General features: G+C 37.8%; 1 protein-coding gene across 2 annotated transcripts in view; it reads right to left on the minus strand.

Moving 5' to 3' along the window:
• Positions 1–24,462, minus strand: part of CD2AP (CD2 associated protein) — a 119,798-nt gene that overhangs the window by 12,643 nt on the left and 82,693 nt on the right. For both annotated transcript variants that reach the window (XM_080666984.1, XM_080666983.1), the window contains 4 exons: positions 12,200–12,365; positions 11,689–11,831; positions 5,127–5,239; positions 4,333–4,434 (listed from right to left, as the gene is read on the minus strand). In XM_080666984.1, the coding sequence (XP_080523110.1) occupies positions 4,333–4,434; positions 5,127–5,239; positions 11,689–11,831; positions 12,200–12,365 (524 nt within the window). The remainder of the gene's footprint in view (positions 1–4,332; positions 4,435–5,126; positions 5,240–11,688; positions 11,832–12,199; positions 12,366–24,462) is intronic.

Genomic DNA, 24,462 nt, shown 5'->3' on the forward strand with positions numbered 1-24,462 from the left:
TGCAAATCACTAAGAAATTTTTGTGAGAAATAGCAAGGATTTTGTTTTCTTAAAAAAAAAAATACATCAGATTTACATTATGAATAGTTTGCCTAGTGGAATATCTAGAAGCAAGAATATACGGTTCCTCCCTTATCTGCAGTTCCCCTTTATGCACTTTCAGTTACCTGCAGTCAACCTCGGTGTGAAACATTTCTTTTCCGTCTTAAAATATTAAATAAACAATTCCAAAGATAACAATTCCTGTTTTAAATTGCAGACCATTCTGAGTAGTGTGATTAAATCTCAAGTTGTCTCGTTCTGTCCTGCCCAGAATGTGAATCATCTGTTTGTCCTAGTGTCCAAGCGGCGTATAGACTACTTGACTGTTAGTCACTTAGTAGCCATCTTGGTTATCAGATCAACTTGTCCTGGCAATTGATATGCTAAAGAGAAGCCATTGATGCTTCCCCAAAGAAAAAAGGTATGTATGCATGTACGTATTAAAAATAAAATTATATATATTGGGGGGTCTGGAAACAAAATCGCCACAGATAATAGGAGAATACTGTATCACCATTACAATATTGTTTTGATTCTTGATATTAAAGTTATTATTTAGAATACCCAAAGAGCTTCACTTACAAGTAATTATGAAGTACATATAGAGGCATTAAAATGAATACATGGTCTGATAACCTTTTTTACTATTTCACTAAAATAACAGCAAATAAAATTTCAATGGACTGCTAACAGCTCTAAGAATCTGATTATGTGTATCTGAAAAACTGGAATAGCAGACAAATGCCCTGGAATGAATGTAAGGGAGAAAAATGACCTTCTTAAATATGATTCCATAGTGGTAATACTCCTTTAAATCAAAACTAAAGGCCCGGTGCATGAAAATTCATGCACTGGAGGGGGCGTCCCTCAGCACGGCCTGCCCCCTCTCACAGTCCGGGAGCTCTCAGGGGTGGGAGGCGACCCGGTGATCAGGGGAAGGTGATGCCCCATCATACCTCTGCTGCTGCCACTGCCTGCAGCGCAAGCCTTGGCCAGCCCTGGTTACCTGAGCCTCGGGCAGCCGCCATCTGAGGCTTGCCTGCGCCGCAGGTCGGTCCTGGGCGCTGGGGGGCTGAGGGGACTGGGCGCTGCCATCTTTGAAGGCATGGCAGTTATTAGCATATCCCCTCCTTATTGGCTGTAGGTGCTGTCATCTTTGGGGGGGGGGGGCAGTCAATTAGCATTTCCCTCCTTATTGGCTGTGGGAACTGCCATCTTTGAGAGTGGGGCAGTTAATTAGCATATTTCCTCCTTATTGGCTGTGGGCACTGCCATTTTTGTTTTATTTTTTTAAATTTATTTTAATTCAATAAATCTTTATTGTTCAGATTATTACAATTGTTCCTCCCCCCCCCCATAGCTCCCCTCCACCTGGTTCTGCCCTTACTTCCCCCCCCCACTGTCCTCATCCATAGGTGTACGATTTTTGTCCAGTCTCTTCCCGCACCTCCCACACCCCTTTCCCCCTGAGAATTGTCAGTCCACTCCCTTTCTATGCCCCTGATTCTATTATATTCACCAGTTTATTCTGTTCATCAGATTTTTATTCACTTGATTTTTAGATTCACTTGTTGATAGATATGTATTTGTTGTTCATAATTTTTATCTTTACCTTTTTCTTCTTCTTCCTCTTCTTAAAGAATACCTTTCAGCATTTCATATAATACTGGTTTGGTGATGATGAACTCCTTTAGCTTTTTCTTATCTGTGAAGCTCTTTATCTGACCTTCAATTCTGAATGATAGCTTTGCTGGGTAGAGTAATCTTGGTTGTAGGTTCTTTCTGTTCATCACTTTGAATATTTCTTGCCACTCCCATCTGGCCTGCATAGTTTCTGTTGAGAAATCAGCTGACAATCATATGGGTGCTCTTTTGTAGGTAATTAACTGTTTTTCTCTTGCTGCTTTTAATATTCTTTGTCTTTTGCTCTTGGCATTTTAATTATGATGTGTCTTGGTGTGGTCCTCTTTGGATCCCTTTTTTGGGGGGTTCTGTGCGCTTCCTGAACTTGTAAGTCTATTTCTTTCACCAGGTGGGGGAAGTTTTCGGTCATTATTTCTTCCAATATGTTTTCAGTATCTTGCTCTCTGTTTTCTTCTGGCACCCCCATAATTCTGATGTTGGTACGCTTGAGGTTGTCCCAGAGGCTCTTTACACTATCTTCAAATTTTTGGATTCTTTTTGCTTTTCTGGCTGAGTGTTTTTTGCTTCTTTGTATTTCAACTCTTTGACTTGATTCTTGCGGTCCTCTAGTCTGCTGTTAGGTCTCTGTATAATATTTTTAATTTTAGTCAGTGTATTTTTAATTTATAGTTGGTCCTTTTTCATATCCTCAAGGGTCTCGCTAAATTTATCGGCCTTTTCTAGGAAATTCTTAAAAAACCTTATAACTGTGGTTTTGAACTCTATATCCAGTTGTTTGCTTTCCTCCATTTCTTTCATTTGTGATCTGTTTGTCTCTGCATTTTCGCTGCTTCCCCGAGTTGGTAGAGTAGCTTTGTGGTAGGTGTCCTCTAGGGCACAGTGGCTCAGCCTCCCCAGTTACCTGAGGTGGACACTCTTGGTGCACCCCTTTGTGGACTGTGTGCTCAGCCTTGTTGTAGTTAAGTCTTGATTGTTGTTGGTGTCACTGGAAGGAATTGACTTCCAGGCCAATTGGCTGTGAGGGTCAGTTGTGTCTATGCTGGGAAAACTTCTGTGCTGGAGACACTCTTATGAGACAAGACTTGCAAAATTGCAAAAGCCTTAGTGCTCAGCTTGGATGGGGTGGAGTTTGGGGGCGGAGTTTCAGGGCGGAGCAGACAGCCTTGGTTTCCCGACAGCCCTGCCCTATGAGGCCCCTGGGTCTCAGTGTCCCTCGGTAATCGCTGCAAAGACCTCTGAGAGAAGGCTGCCCTCGAGTTTCGCCCACTGCCAGACAGTCCAGTTTCTCTCCGAATGAGTTGGGGTTCCCAGAAACTTGCCCGGAACTGGAGTTCAGCGCAGTTGGGAGCTTCTGTCTCCCTCCCACTTTAGAAAGCCAGCAGCGCACTCAGCCTCCGTGCATTCAGCGGTCAGTCCTCTCTGCGCGCGCGTGCCTCCGGACCTCTGCCTTCCGCAGCTCCCGAGTCTCAGTGTGCTTTCTCTTTTCCTGACAGTCCAGATTCCCCCCGAATGAGTCTGGTTTACCAGCGTCTCGCCTGGGACTGGAGTTCAGTGCAGTTGGGAGCTTACTTCTCCCTCCCGCTTTAGAAAGCCAGCTGCACAATCAGCCACCCATGCACACAGCCGCAGGTCCTCTCTGCATGCGAATCTCCGTACCTCAGCCTTTTGCAGCTCCTCTGAGTCTCGATGTGCTTTCCTCTTTTCTTCTAGTTGTAGAATTTCCACTCAGCCAGCTATCCTGTGGTTCTGGATGGTGTCCGTTTTGTCTTTTAGTTGTAGTTTTGATATTGTTGTGCGAGGCAGCAGTTTAGATGTTTACCTATGCCGCCATCTTGGTTTCTCCTGTTTTATTTTTATTTTTTAAATATATTTTTATTGATTTTTTTTATAGAGAGGAAGGGAGAGGGATAGAGTTAGAAACATCGATGAGAGAGAGACATCTATCAGCTGCCTCCTGTACACCCCCCACTGGGGATGTGCCCACAATCAAGATACATGCCCTTGACCAGAACCGAACCTGGGACCCTTCAGTCTGCAGGCCGACGCTCCATCCACTGAGCCAAACCAGTTAGGGCAGCACCACCATCTTTGAGTGCAGGGCAGTCAATTAGCATATTTCCTCCTTATTGGCTGTAAGCGTCGCCACCTTTCTGATGGCGTGAGGTTCCATTAGCATATTCCCTCTTTATTAGATAGGATGGCAAGAGTTTAGAAAAAGGTCTTAACATCATAAAATAGATGGGAGAAACCATATATTCTACCGCTCATTCCAGTGCTTATTATGGTACCAAGCATCAAGCTAGATAAGAAGTAAACACGTGAATGCTTCTGCCCTAATGAGTTTATGTTTCATGAAAGTAAAATAATGTATAGATCTATGCCTTAACAAGTAGAAAACATATAACATTCTTCTATTACTCATTTAAAATAAATGTGAGGTCTTCTAAAAAAAAAAAGATCTGCAGAGAATAGTGTGACAACTTTAACAATTCAATTTTTTAGCAGGTATTATTTTATTTCTTGGCATAAGAGATATTTCTTAAAGGACACTTCAAATTACACAGCTTTGACGTTTAAAAAGAATCTTATACAATATATAAATCTTAGACCACAACTACAGTATATAAATCTTGGACCACACCTCACCTTTGGAGAGTTGCAAGAATCCTTTTTAAATTCAGATGGCTTTATGTTGGCACTATCTTCTTCTTTGGGTGACTTCAAGATTTTTTCTGGGCTTTGAGTTGGCTAAATGATTTTTTTAAAATCAAGAAACAGAAAACACCAAAGCAGGAAAAGTTAGTACTTGATAATAAAATAAATAACTTTTATCTCTGTTCTCAGCACCTAATGTTCCATTATTATTAAGAGGATGTTACATAATTTCAAGCTGAATAAGACACTTGCATAGCTTGAGGGAAAAACAGGTTCCCTCTCAGCGGTGAAAATTTTCTCTACAGATACATGCTTAAAAACTAATATATTAGCACTAAAGTATTACTAGTATCCCAGGTAATGTATAAAAAGCATAAAAGGAAGTTCCACATTTATATACCAGGATTAGTACTACATAAATCACTTCCTACTTCAAGGAGAAAGATGTTTTCCATCTTTCCTAAAATGTATTTGTACCACTCAACTCTAATTATTGTTGTTGGTTAGGCAGATTATACAATACACCGTGTCCTCTTTTGAGTGCTCTGTGGTTATGGTCTCAGGACACACTATTTCTGATTCTGGAACCTTCCATTCCCAGCTCTTTAAATGAGCAGGACACATTCCCCACATCTCCTTAAATATAACCATGTACCACTTGAGTGCAACAGCTATCTTCCTGTTTTTTTAACTTTAGTAAAGCTATAGAGCCTCCATCAATCTTATCTTCAGAAGGACTCTGGAGCTGCTAAATTCCTCGTTTTACAACAGTAAGTGTAACTCACAGAATGCCCGCCATTGAAGCGGCCAGGCAACCTTCTTCCAGGCATCTTCGGTCTGTTTGCAGTGAGATGTAGTAAGTTTTCTGAGGAAGCTATGTCATCAAAATTCACAATATCTGGAGAATAAAATTCAATGTATACACTAAGAGATAACTGTGCATTTTGAAAGGTAAAAAATATTTCTGGATTTTTAGCAAACTTTAAATTAAAGGACTCACAAGTTGACCTGTGCTTTTCATATGCATTTAGAAAACACTCACCCTTAGAAAACAAACATCCTCTTCACCTGATACATTTTATAGTATAAGATTTTAGTAACAATATAAAGTTCTTGCTTTTAATAGACAGACCAGAGCAAAAAGTTCTTGAAAGATATAAATCTGTACTTGTCACAAGCTGTTGTTGCATAAAAAAAGCTATCATCTTAAGTTCTTCCTTATAAAAAAATAATTTATTTCAACTCATAATTACTGTATCATATAATAAAAACAAAAACTTTGTTTTAAACTTCAGGTAGTATCCTGATACTCAAATTTTAAGGACTCAACTATACCTGGGACCCACACTGCTGCTTTCCAGTTGCTTTTCTCAATGTAAAGTGAAAGCACAATTTAATGTGTTTGATATATGTATGTATGTACACAGTATACTATAGCTGGGATGCACACTGTTTATAGTTTACTGCACTTCTGCTGAGACATCACCATGTTTAGAAGTTACAAGGTAGTTATAAATCTAAGGCAGATGAGAGATCAAGGAAAAATTCTACATAGATCATCCACTTGTTTCCCCACCATCAAAGGCTGGCTGACCTTCGATCCAATAACAGGTGTAAAGAGAAATCTAGTAATTCGTATCTCTGAAACAATAGTGTATAATGCTTTTTTTCTACATGATCCAGAAAACCTTCCTAAAGGAGCTGGTCTTTAATTTTGGAGCACAGGTATCTGTAAGTATACAAAAATCTTAAGGGTAATTCCAGATACTTCCACTGTCAATATTATCTTCCTTAAGCCCAAATTATAAACTAGGGATATTAACCACAGTCAAGATTCTTGAAATGGCAGATTTCTTTGGCCTAGTCTTCCAGGATAGAATCATTCTTCATGTTATTGTTACCTGAATGTTTATACACTTTCTGTCAAAATATTTAGATGCCCCACCTCAGTTATACTATTTTATAAAAGAATCTAAAGATTCTAATCATTACTGCCCTCAGCCTATTCATCAATTTTCATATTCAAAGTAATTCATTTAGATCTTTTTTAAAGGGATGAAGAAAAAAGGGGTAAGGCAGAGGAAGTTAGGTATCACTCTTGGGCAATATGCAATTTGTGACACCTTTAAATGTCTGTTGACCACTTAATTCCTCTCCACCTTCACATTCTGGGATTATATTCTGGATTCTATTTTACATCTAGTCACTAGGTTAATACGTCACAACAGGCAATCTAATGTGCTTGCTTTAATTATTGTCTTGAGTAAAATAATTGTCTATAAGTAATTATAAAATAAATCATAATAAACACAGTGGATTTAATGTAAAAGTCATTATACAGTGTGTTTGTGTTTGTATATATATCACTTTGTGTGCAAATGTCACCAACAAAGTAAATCAATATTTTTTAAATGTTAAAAATATACTGTAGTTTAAAGGGTGAAAAAATATTTTTTACACTAATGTTTATTGATAACCTAAAAAAAAAAAAAAAAAAAAAAAAACACCTTGAAAAGTACAATCCAATCATTTTGGTCCCTGGAGATTATTTTCAAATGCATATTGAAGCAACTTGCAGAAAGAAAAAGAAATAAACAGAAAACCATAGAAAGGGATGAAGATAAATGAAACTGAAAGGGTAAATAAAAGGTAAATTATACATCATGCTCATGTAAAAAAAGGCCTTTTATGTGTCCAATTTTGGGCTACAACACCAAGATAAATGATTTTACTATTCTAAAACTCTCTCAGGTCCTCCATTGAAGCCATTAGGTTAGTAAAATGAAATAGTGCACATCTTGGACTCATGATATATTAAACACTTTTCAATTTCCCTGAGTAATAACAATAGATTTAGACTGTCCACGTGGCATAAAAGGCATGACAACCACTTAACTCTTGCAATCATATTGTCACTCTGCCAGCCATTTAAATTTCTAAATACTGCCTAAGAAGACATGGAGTTTTTAAAAATCACAATGAAATATCAAATTGGGGGAGAAAGTAAACTGATTTTTGTTTTCAAGTAAACAAAAAACTTTTATCAAAAAATATCTTAAACTGACCAGGAAAATTTTTCCAACATGAATTTCATTTTATTTTAAAATGGAAAACCAAAGGGTTAGAATAGACAGACAAACATGTACACTTTTAGTAAAGTTACAAAAAAAAAAAAAAAATCAATGTGCACCACCTATTTATACTGAATATATTTTGATTTCTTTTATAAATTGTTATCTTACCAAAATGGAGAAAGGTAGAATAATTTTCTGACACGTAAGAAGGGAAACATGGCAAACAGGCTAGGAAACAAAATCTGGAAAGAAAAGTCAAGGATAGAAATGTCTAGAAAAAAGACTAAACCAAAAAAATTATTTTACAAAGCAGGAAAAAGGAACAGTTGTAGAACGAATAGAAACAGTTCAATATTTAGCATATACCTATTACAAATAATCTAAACCTACATACGATGTGTCCTGGATTTTAGATTTTTTCTTTTGTTTTTCAAAGGGAAAATTATGATGGGTATAAATTTCAATATATATATTTTTTAAAAAGCATTTTTTTATTACTCACTGAACACCAAGACAGTTTCTAAAAGGATGTTTTAATACTAAAATTAGTGGTCAGAGTAATAAATCAATATATTAACAACTCATTAATATAGCTGTTACTAAAATTAAACTACCTTTTAGTCAAGTTTTAGTCTTCAGCATATAGTAAATATGAGAAAATTTTAATTCTATGATCTAATAAAAACTATATTATTCTTTTAAAATATTTCAATATAAAAATGCAACTTAGTATATAACACTTGAAATCTCATATATATATAAATGAAAATTCAATAATATCTTATACTCTCTAGAATGACATCAAGGAAATTATTAGAAAATACAAATTTTAACCCAAGAAGAATTTACCACAGAAAAGCAATTTAAAAAGATAAAATACACTGTGGCCTGTGTATCTCAGTGGTTAGAGAGTGGCCCTGCATACAAAAGGGTTGCAGTTTCGATCCCCAGCCCCAGTTGGGGCATGTGCAGGAGGCAACCAATCACTGTGTCTCTCTTACATCTCTTTCTCCCTCTCTGTCTCTCTCTCACACTCTATCTTTCCCCCTCTCTTCCAGTCTATCGAAAAATCAATGAAAAAAAATATCATGTGGTGCGGATTAACAACAACAAAAAAAGGATAAAATGCTACACTCTAAGAATACTTCATCATCTGTGCTTTTGACATAATTACTTTACCACTAAATTTTCTATTTTAAAACTAATTGTAAACTGTCTGGAAAATTAACTATTTAGATCACATAAAGTTTATAATTAACCAGTAATGGCAGCGAGATTATCCAAACCAATTTTTTAATGAAGTGTTTGAAAAAGCAATTAAAACATGGTTGTAACAGCTCTACAATTTGTAGTACTATTTTATATCATATATGAGGATATATATATACTTTTCAAAAGAAAAATAAAACCTAATTGGCTGCTCTAGGAATGTTTTTCTTACATGTACAAAAGTCAGAGTCTGTACTTATATACATACATGTGTTTTATATGCCTTTATATACAGGAAAATCCTATCTGAGAGGAGGATCAGGAATTTACATCCTTCCTAGATAGGAGCAGAAACAGAACGAGATGGGATTAACAATGGAGGAGGGGAGCAGAAAGGAAATAACTTTTTATACCAACTTCCATGTCAGGCATTCTAGTAAGTATCATAGAAATTTTGGGCTGTTCAATTGTTACTTAAGCAAGAAAATAGATTTATAGAAGAAATATGCCAATAATGACCATCAGCTAATAATTTACAACCCACATTTTTTAATAGCAAGGTCAGTGTACTTTCTACTCTGTCATTTCACTTGAAATTATTTATTACTTTACATCATAATGAAACTCTAAGAAGATTTTCGTATTTTTTAAAACTGTCTGAAACTTGTTAAAGGGCTATACTGATATGCTGCATAAAAATTTTAAAACTTCAAACTGAGTCAAAAATATAATTTAAAATATGCCAAATTTGAGGCTGTATTTGATGCAGAACACAGTTTCTGAAGAGGTAAAACACCTTTTGACTACATGTACTAAGAACATCTGATACTTTAATAAAAAGAAAATAAGGAATAGCCTGAGTTATGGTCTGAGACCATAAGCTACTGTCAGCAGCTATGCCTTTTATGTTGATACACTACTTATACCTACAACAGTACTGAAGAGAGAACACTTCTTCGTAAATATCTGCCACTTAAGATGAGCTCAATTTCCAAAATTTATATTTTCTGAACTTTACAGGGTATAAATGTGGTACACCTAGGGCAGCCTGATACTTTATCCCTGAAAGAATAAAGGACAGCAGCTTGAAAGTCAGCTGTTAGTTTCTCGACCATATATAAATCTCAGCATCTCTAAGTTACTCCCTTATTCATTTGATAAAGAAATCAGAAAATTTCAAAACCCTGTTCCACAAAGCTTCTTTGGTTTTTAATGAAGACTGAATAATGGCTATGGATGTAAGATAAGAATTGGGACCAAAAACAAGGTAAAAAGTAGAACTTTTCAACCACCAATACTTCCACACTGTTACACATCATTTTTATTAGAAATGTAGCAAAGGAAACAAAATTTATTGGTGATCGTATATAGAAAAAGTTTGGAAAACTAAAAGTGGTTTTTATTTACTTAAAAAAATTTTTTTTTGCAATTTTCATGACCTTGAGACAACCAAATGATGAAAAATATGCAAGAATGATACAAAGTAACAGAAAAATAGAGAATATAGAAGTTCTAAATATTACTTCTTCAGCTCCCAAAATGACTCATTAAAATTTAAGACTTCTGATAAAGATCAAAGATAATTGTGGAAATTAAAAAGGTAATGTCCATGGAGTTTTGATTTCCAGAGTTAAAACTGTGCACTTAATCTTTATTTCTCCAACTATGACTTTTGAAAACACATTTCTAGCTGTATTTTACATCAAACAGAAAACAAATAAGAACTGATAGAATCACATTTTTACCACTAACCTCAATAGAAAGGAGTATTTTGAAAAACACAAAGAGAATTTTATTTTACTTAACTAACAGTGAATATGAATAATTTTCATCAGATAAAGTATACTGAACATATTTGAGTGAATGCCTCTAAAGTACAACCAACATCTCAAATTCCAGAAATTATTAATGAATATAGCTTCATCCAGAGCAGGCAGGATCCAAAATACATGATAAAAGGATCGATAAGACACTCAAATTAAAAAACTGTGGGAGGCCATGGTTAGGTCAGAGCTTTGGTATTGGCAAACTGAAGAGGAAAGACAAATAAAATCATCTGAAGAATTTTCAAAGTTAATAAATAGTACATTTTCCAATATAGTGACAAAAAATCTAAGCGTAACTGACCTTGAGTTTACATTAACACTGAAACTAAAAATATATTTAAAATACTAAAATTTTAAAAAATATTTCATAGAGCGTTTAGTATAAAGGTGATTTAAAAAGTTCCCTTCTGGTTTATGTGATCTTGAACATCTGATGTACCTTTAGCTTACTCTGTTTAGATGTACCATAGAAAAATTAGTATTTGCCTCTTACAATTACTGTAAAGATAAAATAAGAACATATATGAGAAAGTGCTTTGAAAATGTATAAAAACTAAAAACAAATTCAAAGCATTATACGAAAACCATCACCACAAGTGTACAACGCTTTAATAGTGACACCTTTGACTTGTATCAAGACTTCCTCTGTTTCAAGTGTTCCATTTTAGAACTAAAATGAATAAAAGACTGGAAACTAATAAAGATGATTAATAGGCTGAAAAAATCAGTCTAAAACTTAATGAACAACATTTACCTAAAGAAGTAAAGCCTGTGATATGTAGAAAGAGAGTAAGTCACGAAAAGCCTATTTGTCTGAATAGAAAAGTATATTGGTATTAAGCAGAAAATAAAAAATATTCTTAAATGTAATCTAGTGCTGGCATTAAAGTCTACATCACCTCTTTATTTTTAAACTTCTAAAACTAAAACATCTTCAGATCTGTGTGACTTAGGTGGTGTGGTCATTCTATTCTGAAGAGACAGAATGATAAATGGATAAACTCTTAATCGCCACCTCATCCTCTGGCCAATAAGAAAGTTTATGTGAATCATAAATATTCTGCCCATTTATCTTCTTTTATGTTTTTCTATTTTGGCTTCACAGATTTAAAACAAATTTTAATTAAATTCCACTGTATCTGTCCACATACAAATTGTATATACAAATTTATTTAAATTGTTCTGAAAACTATATTGGCAACTTTCAAAATGTACCACCTTTTTACATGTTAACTTACCTGTTTCTTTAAAGCTCCTAACTGTAAATGAATCTAGATCTACTGATTTTGGTCTAAGTGGTGACTGTTCAGAATCTAACTTTGGTTTTGATACTGGCTCAGTTTCAAATTTTGATGAAATGGCAGGCACTTCCCCATTAATTCTGAAATAAGAAAATCAAACAGAGGCAAAAATCACTTGTATGTGAAATATGACCATTTTGTAACATTTTAATTTAATGACACTAAAGATGTTATAGCATAATACTGATTTTTCTTTGTTCTATAAAATGATTTCCATAAATATTGACTTCTACCTTAAAACTAATCCCAATAAAATCAGAAATGTAAAAACAGTTTAATATGAGTATATTCACTGAATATAAGTATGAATATAAGATTAACATTTAATAGAGAATTATTAAAATCTATAGAAAAAACATGGAAACCAAATACTTCAAAATTTTCTTTGAGATTTAGAAAGGCATTGATGTCAAAGGCAGGTAAATTAATAAACTAACTTAAAACTTACCTGGCTACAGGTGGTAGTGGAGGAACTGGTTTCTCAGGTCGCTTTGGGTACACTGATCCAGAAGATCTCAATAAATTATTGGCTTTGGTGGGTGGAGTAGGCTTCTTGGGTGGAACTTGTGGAGCAGCTGGTTTAGAAGGTTTCTGGTCCAGAATGGATTTCTCATCTGATTATTTAAAAATAGTTAACAAGTTATTAACAATGGGAACTGTTTAGGTTTTTCTATGGCTTAAAGCTAATGCCAGGCTGGAAAAGTGTGAAACAGAGCGCGTGCACACTGTTTTATGTTTTAAAGTTACAATAAGCCTAAATATCTAAAAAAAAGTTTACTTTGGTGGGGTGGGGGGCCCCCAAATAAGCTCTGATATATAAATGCCGCCTGGTTCTTATTGTCTTCTCAGCATCCTTTGCTCTTAGGGGTGGTATTCCACTCAAATATAATTTTACGCTAAGCTGAGAACAAAGTTATCTAGACTTAAGTCCATCAGATCACTTAGTAAAAATAAAGTAGAGGGAGCTGAAAATGAGTAGGAATCCTAGTGCCATTTAACATAATTACTTTGAAATAATCACAGTGACAAAGAAAAAAAATCAAATGTTAAGAGAAACTGATGCTAGGCTGATTAAGCAAAGATAAGAAAATTACATGCTATATTTATAATTCTCACCTTGGTATTAGAAATTTTATTAACATTTCATTTACTAACTCTATGAAATAAATGTGAAAATATTTATTGGACAAAACAACATTGAGGAAATTTTTAAAGAATGTTAAGAAAAACAATATTATCACTAAAAGTGCATGGTGGTATTAACACACTTCCTTGGATCATTTGAAATATAGCTTAGTCTATTAAAACCCTGGTCATCCAAACTTAAATTTCTATAAAACAGTTAAATAGATGTTTAATAAAAAAAAAAAATCAGGAAAATGTTAAAGGATAGCAAATAGAAGTTCACTGATTAATTGAATATACATACTTCTTTTAACAGATAATATTAATGGAAAGCAAATGTAACAAAAATAAGAAATCATCCCTGGTATATCTGTGATTAAATCAACTATAGCAGTGGTCAGCAAACTCATTAGTCAACAGAGTCAAATATCAACAGTACTACGATTGAAATTTCTTTTGAGAGCCCAATTTTTTAAACTTAAACTTCTTCTAACGCCACTTCTTCAAAATAGACTCGCCCAGGCCGTGGTATTTTGTGGAAGAGCCACACTCAAGGGGCCAAAGAGCTGCATGTGGCTCGCGAGCCGCGGTTTGCCGACCACTGAACTATAGTATACTGATTTATTATACAGGATGTCCCAAAAATGTATACTAGTACATAATTTGAATCATTATAAAGTCAGTGTTTATTAATATAGAGTCCATTTTCAAAATTTTAAAAAATCTACAGAAATTTTTTTGTCAATGCCTGTTTTCAAACTGATGACCATTCTGATCCAGACACTGCTGATAACACGAAGCAATGAAATGACAGACATCAAGAATCATTTCCTTTGGTATTTGTGCACCCTCAATTCGTCGACTGTTGCTGGTTTTGTATGGTAAACTTTATCTTTTATGTACCCCCATAAAAAAAAAAAGTCTAGTGGCACTTTAGGATAAATTTTCTTTGTTCAAAGCTTAGTCTGGCTTCACCCATTATTTCAAATTAGTTAAACCCTGAAAGGAATGAAAATTAAGTGAGTTAGCTGCTTTTAAAATGTGTACACATTTTTTGGGGACACCATATATAATTAATATATGATGGCAATGTATTTGTGTACTAGATTTTAATTCAGGTAAAACTTACATAAAATTAACCATTTTAAAGTGAACAAGTCAGTGCCATTTAGTATATTCACAATGTTTTACAACCACCACATCTACCTACCTCTAAAACCCTTCCATCTCCCAAAAGAAAACTTAGTTCTCCTTAATCATTTACTCTCTTTTCCCTCTACCCAGCCCCTGGAAACCACCAAGCTGCCTTCTACCTCTATAGATTTACTTATTCTATATATACATGGAATCATACAATACGTGACCTTTTTTGTCTGGCTTAGTTCATGGAGCATAATAATGTTTTCGAGGTTCATCCTCATTATAGCAGGTGTCACTATTTTCTTTCTTTTTCTGACTGAATAGTATCCATGAATATAGCACAATCCATTCATTTTTTGAAAGACATGTGGGTTGTTTCCACCTTTTGGCTATTGTGAACTGTGGTGCTATGAACATTTGTTTGAAAACATGTTTCCAATTCTTTTTAGTTTATATCTAAGAGGAATGGCTGAAACATATGGTAATTTTGTTTAACTTTTCGAGGAACTACCAAAAATTTTCACAGCAACTGTAACATTTTATATTCGTATCAGCAATATACAAGGGGTTTAATTTCAGCACATCCTTGCTAATATTGCTTTTTCCATTTTTAATATTATATGGTTTTCATTTCCCTAATGACTAATGACATTGAACATCTTGTCATGTGCTTGTAAGCCATTTGTGTGTCTGCTTTAGAAAAATGTCATGTTACCCTGTCACTGTCAATATTGTTGTAACCACACAAGGGGAACCAATTTAGAAGATAAAGTAGACACTAAGGCCGGCAGAATGGAGAGAGAGAGAGATTATCCAAGTTCATCATAAATTACAGAGTTCGGGGTGAGGGAGGTCGGATGACCCCTACTTCTGGACTTACAATTACCTAAGACTGTTTCCCTATTGTTTAAGTAAGTTTGAATGAAGATTTTCTTTTCTTTGTTTTTAAATCGTCCAACTTTTTTTTATCCATACCATCACTACATCTACCTAAATAGCATGAGAACAAAGTTTCAGAAAAACATATATCTAAACAGGTCACACCAGTGTTTAAATTATACAATAAATATTGTACTGGGTATCCATATACGTTATATACCTACTGTACAAGGAACTACAGAACCAATGTCAAATAAGATTTAGACACACACACTCTCTCTCTCTCTCTCTCTCTCTCTCTCTCTCTCTCTCTCTCTCTCTCTAAACCTGTGCCCTTATGAAGTTTAGTCACGTGAGAAAAAAAACAAAACTAAATAGGTAACATACGACAATGAGTTGTATCTACTTTTAGTAAGAGTAATTAAAAAAAACTAATTCAAGGTGATATAAACTGGATATTATAACTGAAACCTGAAAAATAAAAAGGAATAGCCATAAAAAGTTTCTGAAAGTAGTATAAGAGAGATAGGATTCCAGGGAAAGAGTACTATACCATATAATTATGAAAAAAAAAACAACTGGTATTCTATAAACATTATATAGTAGGGGACTGTACTACACACAGTGATCAAGAAAATTATGAGAAATATTAGAAAAGTCAACAGAAGCCAGTTCACTCAAAACTTGCAAGGCTAGGCTAAGGCTAAAGTAATCAAGAAAGTCTGCTTTTGAGAAAAAAAATATTATAAACTGGATATTTCTCCCAAATGCAATAGGAAGCATTCAAACACATTAAGTTGATGTGTTATATATAACACACACATATTCGAGGGAAAATACACATACACTATTTATTTCCATAGTATAAATTCTGAAACCCTTATCACTACTTTAAATCCTTTTTGGAGCAGGACAAGATATAAACAAACTAGAGGCCTGATGCACGAAATTTGTGCAAGGGGCTCAGACGTCGCAGCCCCAGCTTCGTCCGGAAGGTTGTCTGGCTGTCCAGTCTAATTAGCATATTACACTTTTATTATTATAGACTAAAGGCCCAGTGCACAAAATTTGTGCAGGGGTGTGTGTGTGTGTGTGTGTGTGTCCCTCAGCCTAGCCTGCACACTCTCCAATCTGGGACCCCGGTGGGATCGGGCCTAAACAGACAGTCAGACATCCCTCTCATAATCCAGGACTGCTGGCCCCCAACCGCTCATCTGCTGCCTGCCTGATTGCCCCTAACCGCTGCTGCCTGCCAGCCTGATCACCCCCTAACCACTCCCCTGCCAGCCTGATCGATGCCTAACTGCTCCCCTGCCAGCCCAATTGCCCCTAACTGCCCTCCCTTGCCAGCCTGGTCGCCCCTAACTGTCCTCCCCTGCAGGCCTGGTCGCTCCCAACTGCCGTCCCCTGCAGGCCTAGCCGCCCCCAACTGCACTCCTCTGCCAGCCCAGTCCCCCCTAACCGCTCTCCCCTGCAGGCCTGGGTTGCCCCCCAACTGCCCTCCCCTGCTGGCCTGATCACCCACAACTGCCCTCCCTTGCCAGCCATCTTGTGGCAGCCATCTTGTGTCCACATGGGGGTGGCCATCTTGTGTGTTGGAGTGATGGTCAATTTGCATATTACCTCTTTATTAGATAGGAAAGTTAAATACACGCTCCATCCCATACCATTGAAAAGCCTTTCATAAACTACACAAATGGTTCTCAATTTTGTCTTCAGATTAAGAATCATGTTATATATGCTAATAATGGTACCTGAGCCCTACCCTATAAAATTCTGTAGAGGAACCTAGGCATCAACATATTTTTTAGACACCCAAGTGTTCTCACATGTGACCAGGATTGAGGACAACTGTACCAAAGCTACCTTTCTAGCTTAGCTCCTCAAAACTCCTCCTAGGTGCCTGTAGCCACTTCCTGAATATGCTATGGTTTCTCTCATTCTTTACATACTCTTTCTGTAGAGTCACCTTTGCTTTCCTAGCCAACACGTTCTGCTCATTTTCCAAGTCTCTGTATAATCACAATACAGTAGTTAATGTCTATTAACTATTCAACTAGCAATGGTCAGAATATTTTAAAAAAGAAACTTTTAAATCTTCCTAGTAATTAACAGAAGCAAGTTGCCTCATACATAACTGATTGAATTTATGTTATATGCTTAGCATTCGTTAAGTCTGTTTTAGGTATGCTTATAAATGAAGAATATAGTTTGACACTTCCTAAGAGGTCAAGATTATTTTTAGGTTCAATCTGGAGAAAGAAATTAGAGATATCAAAATGTTCTTTGTAGAACATTAGAGATAAGTATCATTTCCTTTTTGGTAAGCATGCTAAATATAAAATACAATAGAGTCCTGCCACAGCTCTCAACTCAATGTCTACTAGTATGTACTACAGATTGTGTCACAGATTAAAAGACACCTCCAATAATAAATGACCTTAAATGAGTCTGGTTATGTTCTGTTTAGAATCAACTGAAAAATAAGAAGGCTGACCCCAACTTCTCAAACAGAGAAGAAATGCTCCTCAAGGAAAAGTAAGCAGATTCACTGCCTCTAATAATAAAAATGTGGAAACAGGAGAGGCTTCGGCAGCCTATTCTGTTCTTGCTGTGGATGTGCCTGGGGCCTTGAGGAGGACATGTTAAAGGTTACCATTTAACTGATTTTTACAAGCCTGACTAGAGGCCTGGTGCATGACATTCATGCATTTGGGGGGAGGGGGCCCTCAGCCCGGCCTGCACCCTTTAGCAGTCTGGGAGCCCTCAGGGGAAGTCCTACTGAGGGCTTATCAGACATCCTTAGCACTGCCCTGGAGGCGGGAGAGGCTCCCGCCACCGCTGCTGTGCTCAGCCCAGCTTGTAGCTGACTGGTGCTCCCCCTGTGGAACACACTGACCACCAGGAGGCAGCTCCTGCATTGAGCATCTGATCCTAGTGGTCAGTGCACATCATAGCGACCAGTCGTTCCGCCATTTGGTCAATTTGCATATTACCCTTTTATTATATAGGATAGAGCTTTTGTTGTATCCTATCATACACCTCCCTGCCTGGCACCCCAAAATAACATCAGTTCATCCCTTCCTGTCATACATATTTCATGCCAACGATGAGAAAGTACACCAAGAATGAAATAAACTACTGATAGGTATGTCTAGGAAAGCTTTTCCAAAAAGCAAGAGAAAAACTTAAACTCCAAAGTGCTGATAGTATTAGTCGTCTGAGCCACAGCATGACTGGCATTCAAGGTACCTCTGAGAAAATCAGCGGCATAAAACTGCTACGTAGGCCAAAACCGGTTTGGCTCAGTGGACAGAGCGTCGGCCTGCGGACTGGGAGGTCCCGGGTTCGATTCCGGTCAAGGGCATGTAACTTGGTTGCGGGCACATCCCCAGTAGGGGGTGTGCAAGAGGCAGCTGATCGATGTTTCTCTCTCATCGATGTTTCTGACTATCTATCTCTCTTCCTTCCTCTCTGTAAAAAATCAATAAAATATATTTAAAAAAAAAAAACAAAAAAAAACTGCTACATAGGTCTGAGAAGATACACATGGCGTCTTGGGGTAAGGAGTAGACAGTGAAGATTTAAACTCCATTCTTAAGATTTGAAAAAATATTCCAAGGAAAAAAGCATCCTTACTTAAGAGTCAAATGTAGGATGATCAGATTCATGTCTTCTAGTGGCTCCTTTCCCCACCTCCCCAACACAGCAGAGCTTTTCAAAAAATATCTTCTCTGCAATTAGGATCATGAGAGATAAAAGTCAGCAACAAACTTACTGGTGAAATATATTGTATTTCCTGTCAGAAAGCTAAGGCTCCTAAGGTGGCACTTGATATGGCTTGAAAAGGGTTGCTCTGTTGACTGTGGAACAAGGACAGAACTTTAATGTATGCCTATTTTTAGTTAAAAAGGGTTAAATTAATCTGTACCAATGTTTAATATCAGATTGAAACTGGCTCTCTCCCCTAGTCCCTTTTCCCTATTCTTTGCACCAGATCTATCAAAGTCATGTCAAGTTAATAAAAACATTTTGAAAAATACCGAGTTTTGTCCCTTGTTATGCATTAGTCTTGTTTCACTTATAAAACAATTCTTGTATTTGCACTTAAACTTTGAAACCAACACATTAAAGTAAGTTTTAAAATCTTTTCAGTGAAGCCCTGACTGGTGTTGCACAGTGATTAAAGCATCAACTTGCCCATCAACGAGCCATGGGTTCAATTCCCAGTCAAGGGCAAGTGTTTTAATTGCAGGTTTAATCACGACACCGGTTGAAGTGTGTGCAAGAGGCAACCAATAAATGTGTGTTTCTCTACCTCCCTCCCTCCCTCTCTTTCACTCTCTTAAAAAAGAAAAAATCTTTTCAGTGAAATTTTGGTATTAAGACTTAAAACTAAAAGAACAAATGTCTTTTCTATTTATTTACATACTAGAGGCCCGGTGCACAAAATTCGTGAATGGGGGGGGGGTCCCTCAGCCGGCCTGCACCCTCTCCAATCTGGGACCCCTCGGGGATGTCTGTCTCGCAACCCAGGACTGCTGGCTCTAACCGCCTGCCTGCCTGATGGCCCCTAACCCCTCTGCCTGCCTGCATGATGGCCCCTAACCCCTCTGCCTGCCTGCCTGATCACCCCTAACTGCCTCGGCACGTCTGCAGGCCTGATCGCCCCTACCTTGCCCCCATGCTGGCCTGATTGCCCCTACCTTGCCCCTCTGCTGGCCTGATCACCCCTAGCTGCCTCTGCCTCGGCCCCCAGCCTAAGCCGCAGTCTGGCCTCCTTCTGCTGGAGGCGAACTGGCCGATCAGGGTAAGGCACCACCCCCATCACCCCACTGCTGCTGCCACTGACGGCCACCATGGCTGCCTGAGCCTCGGGCTGGCCCTTGCTGTGGCAGCCGCCATCCGCAGCTTGCCTGAGCCTTGGGCAGCCGCTGCAGCTTTGTCCGTAAGGACGTCCAGATGGTGGTCCATAAGATATCTGCCCTAATTAGCATATTACCCTTTTATTAGTATAGATTTACCATTTCTGGCTTCCCTCATTACATCCAAATGCCTACATGGCATCATTTTCCTCCTCCAAAAAATAACTTTTAACATTTTCTATGCATATAGTCTGCTGGGTATGCGTTCCCTCAGATTTTGTGTGAAAGTTTTTATTTTGCCTCCATTTCCTGAAAGGTATTTTTGCTGGGCGACAACTCAAGGTTGACAGTTATTTTCTTTCCAATTTTATGCTCTTTTCTTTGTCACTGCTTTAGTCAAATGTATTATGATATGTCTTAGGTGGTTTCTTTTATGTTTCTTCTGCTTGGCATTCATTAAGCTTCTTGGATCTGAAGGATTATAGTTTTCACCAGATCTAAAATTTTTTCAACTACTACTTCTTCAAATATTTTTTCCTGTCCCCACTTCCTCTCCATTACTTATTTTATCAATAAGTAAAACCAATTGATATTGTCTCTGAGGTCATTGATGCTCTGTTCATTTTTCCCCTCTAGTCTTTTCTATACATTTTAGATCAGGGGTCCTCAAACTTTTTAAACAGGGGGCCAGTTCACTGTCCCTCAGACCATTGGAGGGCCGGACTATAGTTTAAAGAAAAACAAAAAACTATGAACAAATTTCTATGCACACTGTGGGCCCGGGACGAGTCGGCTGCTAAGCAGGACAGGCAGCGGCACCCGGCGGGCCGGATAAATGTCCTCGGCGGGCCGCATGTGGCCCGCCGGCCATAGTTTGAGGACCCCTGTTTTAGATGCTTTCTATTGCTTTATCTTCTAATTCATTAATATTTTCTTTTCTATTCTCCAGTCTCCTGGTAATTCCATCCAGTGGTTTTCATTTCAGATATTGTATTCTTCATCCACAAAGTTCAATTTGGGGTTTCTTTTTTTATTTTCCATTTCTGTCACCATCATGTTCAAATTTCTTCCACTTTCTTGAATACATGGGATACATTTACAATAGCTCTTTTAAGGTCCTTGCTGCTTTTTCCATTATGTCTTATCATTTCTGGGTCTCCTTAAATGAAATGATTTTTGAGTTATCGGTCACTATTTTCTCCTGTTTTTTCCCTCATATCTGCTAAATTTTTTAAAATCAGATAATGGACATTGTGAATTTTACACTCTTTGGTGATATTGTGGATTCAGTTCCAAACTGCCACAATAAAGCAAGTATCACAATAAAGCAAGCTGTAATCTTTGCTGGTGGAGGATTTTGCCTTCAATTTGTAAAAGAACGCAACATCTTTGAAACACAATAAAGCCAAGCACAATAATTATAAAAAAAGGTATGCCTGTAGGTTTTTTAAAAACATTCTATTGAATTTTGTTCTAAAATTAGTTTCATTGTTTCCAAGGTAGGTGCAGAGAAGCCTTTAGTCTAAGATGAGATACTCTTTTAGAAATTCTATCTAATGCCTTGTTAGTTCTTTCCACTATGGCTTGTAGGAACAAAATTTTTGTGAGTTCCAGAAATTGCTTCACCAAATGCTTTTCAGCACTTATTTCTCCAGCTATCCAAGTTCTCTTACACATGTGTGTAATTCAGTACTCAGCCAAAGCAAGCCTCATGGTAAGTTCTACAGGATCTCTGAGTGCTCTCTCTTGTGCAGTTATAGCCATTTGGCACTCTGCCCCACACACTGTAGCTGCCTTGGCCTACCTAAACCCCAATCTCAACTCTGCAGAAAAACTAAGCTCTGTCTGCTTCCTCTTTTCTGTTGCTTATAAAATGCCTCTAGACCAGGGGTGGGCAAACTTTTTGACTCGAGGGCCACAATGGGTTCTTAAATTGGACCGGAGGGCCGGAACAAAAGCATGGATGGAGTGTTCGTGTGAATTAATATAAATTCAAAGTAAAGGAGCGGAGGGGAGAGCAAGAGAACCCTCCGCTCTTTCGGCTCCGCGGGCCGGATAGAACAGCCGAACGGGCCAGATCCGGCCCGCAGGCCGTAGTTTGCCCACAGCTGCTCTAGACAATAAGCTGGGAATAATTTCAGGGCTTGCCTTGTTTCAGTGAAAATTTCTCTCAGTATAACAATCCTATGCAACTTGTTGTTCAGTATCTGAAACTGTCAAATATTTTGTCGTTTCCTAGTTGTTTAACTCAGGAGGGAAAATTCAGTCTTTGCTACTTCATTGTGGTCAGGATTCTGAGGAAATAAATGTAAAAAAGCAATATCTTTGATTTTGTTTGTAAGATCAACTCACTGATCTCAGAATATATGAGAAGTCAGTATCTGAATTTTAACAAACCGCTATCTATTTGATGGAGAGGACTATAAAAAGAATATTATAATGTAGATGAAACCAGCAACACACTTCTACATATCTGCACATGAGTTTCATGAGGGACAGATATTATAACCAAGTACTATAATGAACTGATCCAAAAATCAGACCTAATAATAGCGATACCACAAAGAAATAATCTGAGATTAAGAAATGCTTTTATTGCCCTGGTTGGTTTGGCTCAATGAATAGAGCATGGGCCTGTGGACTGAAGGGTGCCAGGTTTGATTCCGGCCAAGGGCACATGCCTGGGTTGCGGGCTCAATCCCCAGTGGGGGGCGTGCAGGAGGCAGCCGATCAATGATTCTCTCTCATCATTGATGTTTCTATCTCTCTTCCTTCCCTTCCTCTCTAAAATCAGTAAAAAAATAAAAAAAAGAAAGAGAGAGAGAAATGCTTTTATTAAGTACTAGAGTCCCGGTGCATGAACTTTCTGCACTCAGGGTGGGGAACGGGGGTCCGTCAGCCTGTACCTCTCTTAGTCCAGGAGCCTTCTGGGGATGTCCAACTGATGGCTTAAGCCTGCTCCCCCTTAGCCATCAGTCAGACATCCTTAGCGCTGCTGGGAAGGCAGGAGAAGTTCCCACCACTGCTGCTGTGCTCACCAGCTGTGAGCCCAGCTTCTGGCTGAGAGGCGCTCCCACTGTGGGAGCGCACTGAACACCGGGGGCAGCTCCTGCGTTGAGTGTCTGCCTCCTGGTGGTCAGTGTGCATAATAGCAACCGGTCATTCCACCATTTGGTCGATTTGCATATTAGCCTTTTATTATATAGGATAAATTACTTTTACATCATAAATAAAATTCTTAAATGTAAAAAAAAGGAATACAGAAATCTTACACATTATATGGTAAATGGGAACATGGGCCCCTTCCCATGCTCCCCCTCCCACTCCCACCCTGTAGGGAATATAGTGAAGGTCATCAGCAAGTGGACTGTGAGACCTTGGGAGATGAGCCAGCTCCTCAATCAAGAAAACAGCTAGTATTTTGATCTCACACAGAGGCTGTCCTCCTCCCCTTGCAAGCTCTGTTTTTCTCTTTTTTTTTTACTCTATAAAATCTTGTGTTGGGAAAGTCTGGTTGGCAGCAAAACAATAGTACTGGCCGCCCACCCCCTGTGTCGCCTATCTGTAGGCCAGATGGGACTTAATGGCTCAAATTCACAAGTGATAGCCGTTGCAGTGGGAAAAACTTTACCACATGGCCACCCCCGGTGTGCATGTACCAGTAGTCCTAATAAATCCATTTCTTTCACAGCCAGTCCTTCAGGTTATTTCTTTGGAATCGGCAAGCATTACCCTGAGGTTTTGCCAAGCCTCAGCGCTTTGCATTACACACACAGAACTCAATTACTGAATAAGAGATAAAGCTATGAAGGTGCATAACATATTCAGGGAAAAGATTGTGGTTGTTGCATTTAGTAAGTGAAAACAATAGTAGAAGATGGTAACAAAAATATAATTTGGAATCAGTTCCCAACAATACCAAATACTGGATAGAATATTGAGCAATAGGAGCTCTCAATCACTGTTGGTGGGAATGCAAAATGGTACACACACTTTGGAAGACAGTTTGGTGGTTTCTTATAAAACAAAACATACACTGAGTGGCCAGATTATTATGATCTCTGAATGCATAATAATCTGACCACTCAGAATATACATACATACACACATACACACACACACACACACACACACACACACACACACTTGTATGTGTGTGTGTGTGTGTGAGTGTATGTATGTATATATATATGACGTCTGGTGCATGAATTCGTGCATGGGTGAGGTCCGGCCAGCCTGGCCACAGGGAGGGGACATGGGTGGTTGGCCGGCCTGCCTGCTGGTTGAACTCCTGGTCGAGGGGACAATTTGCATATTAGCCTTTTATTATATAGGATATACACTGAGTAGCCAGATTATTATGCGTTCAGAGATCATAATAATCTGGCCACTCAGTGTACTCTTACCATATGATCTAACAATCACACTCCTTGGTATTTAACCTGGTGTAATGAGAACATACATATAACAAAAACCTGCATGGAGATGTGAAGGGCAGCTTTATTCAGAACTGCCAAAGCTGGAAGCAACCCTTTAGTAGGTAAACGGCCCTGGATAATAGAATATTAATCAGCACTAAAAAGAAAAGAACAATTAAACTCTGAAAGACTTGAAGGAACTTTAAAGACTTATTAAAAAGTAAAAGAAGCCAATGTGAAAAGCTACAACTGTATGATTATAACTATATGACATTGTGAAAAAA

Source organism: Plecotus auritus, assembly GCF_963455305.1.
Source record: "Plecotus auritus genome assembly, chromosome: 4".
Lineage (NCBI taxonomy): Eukaryota > Metazoa > Chordata > Mammalia > Chiroptera > Vespertilionidae > Plecotus > Plecotus auritus.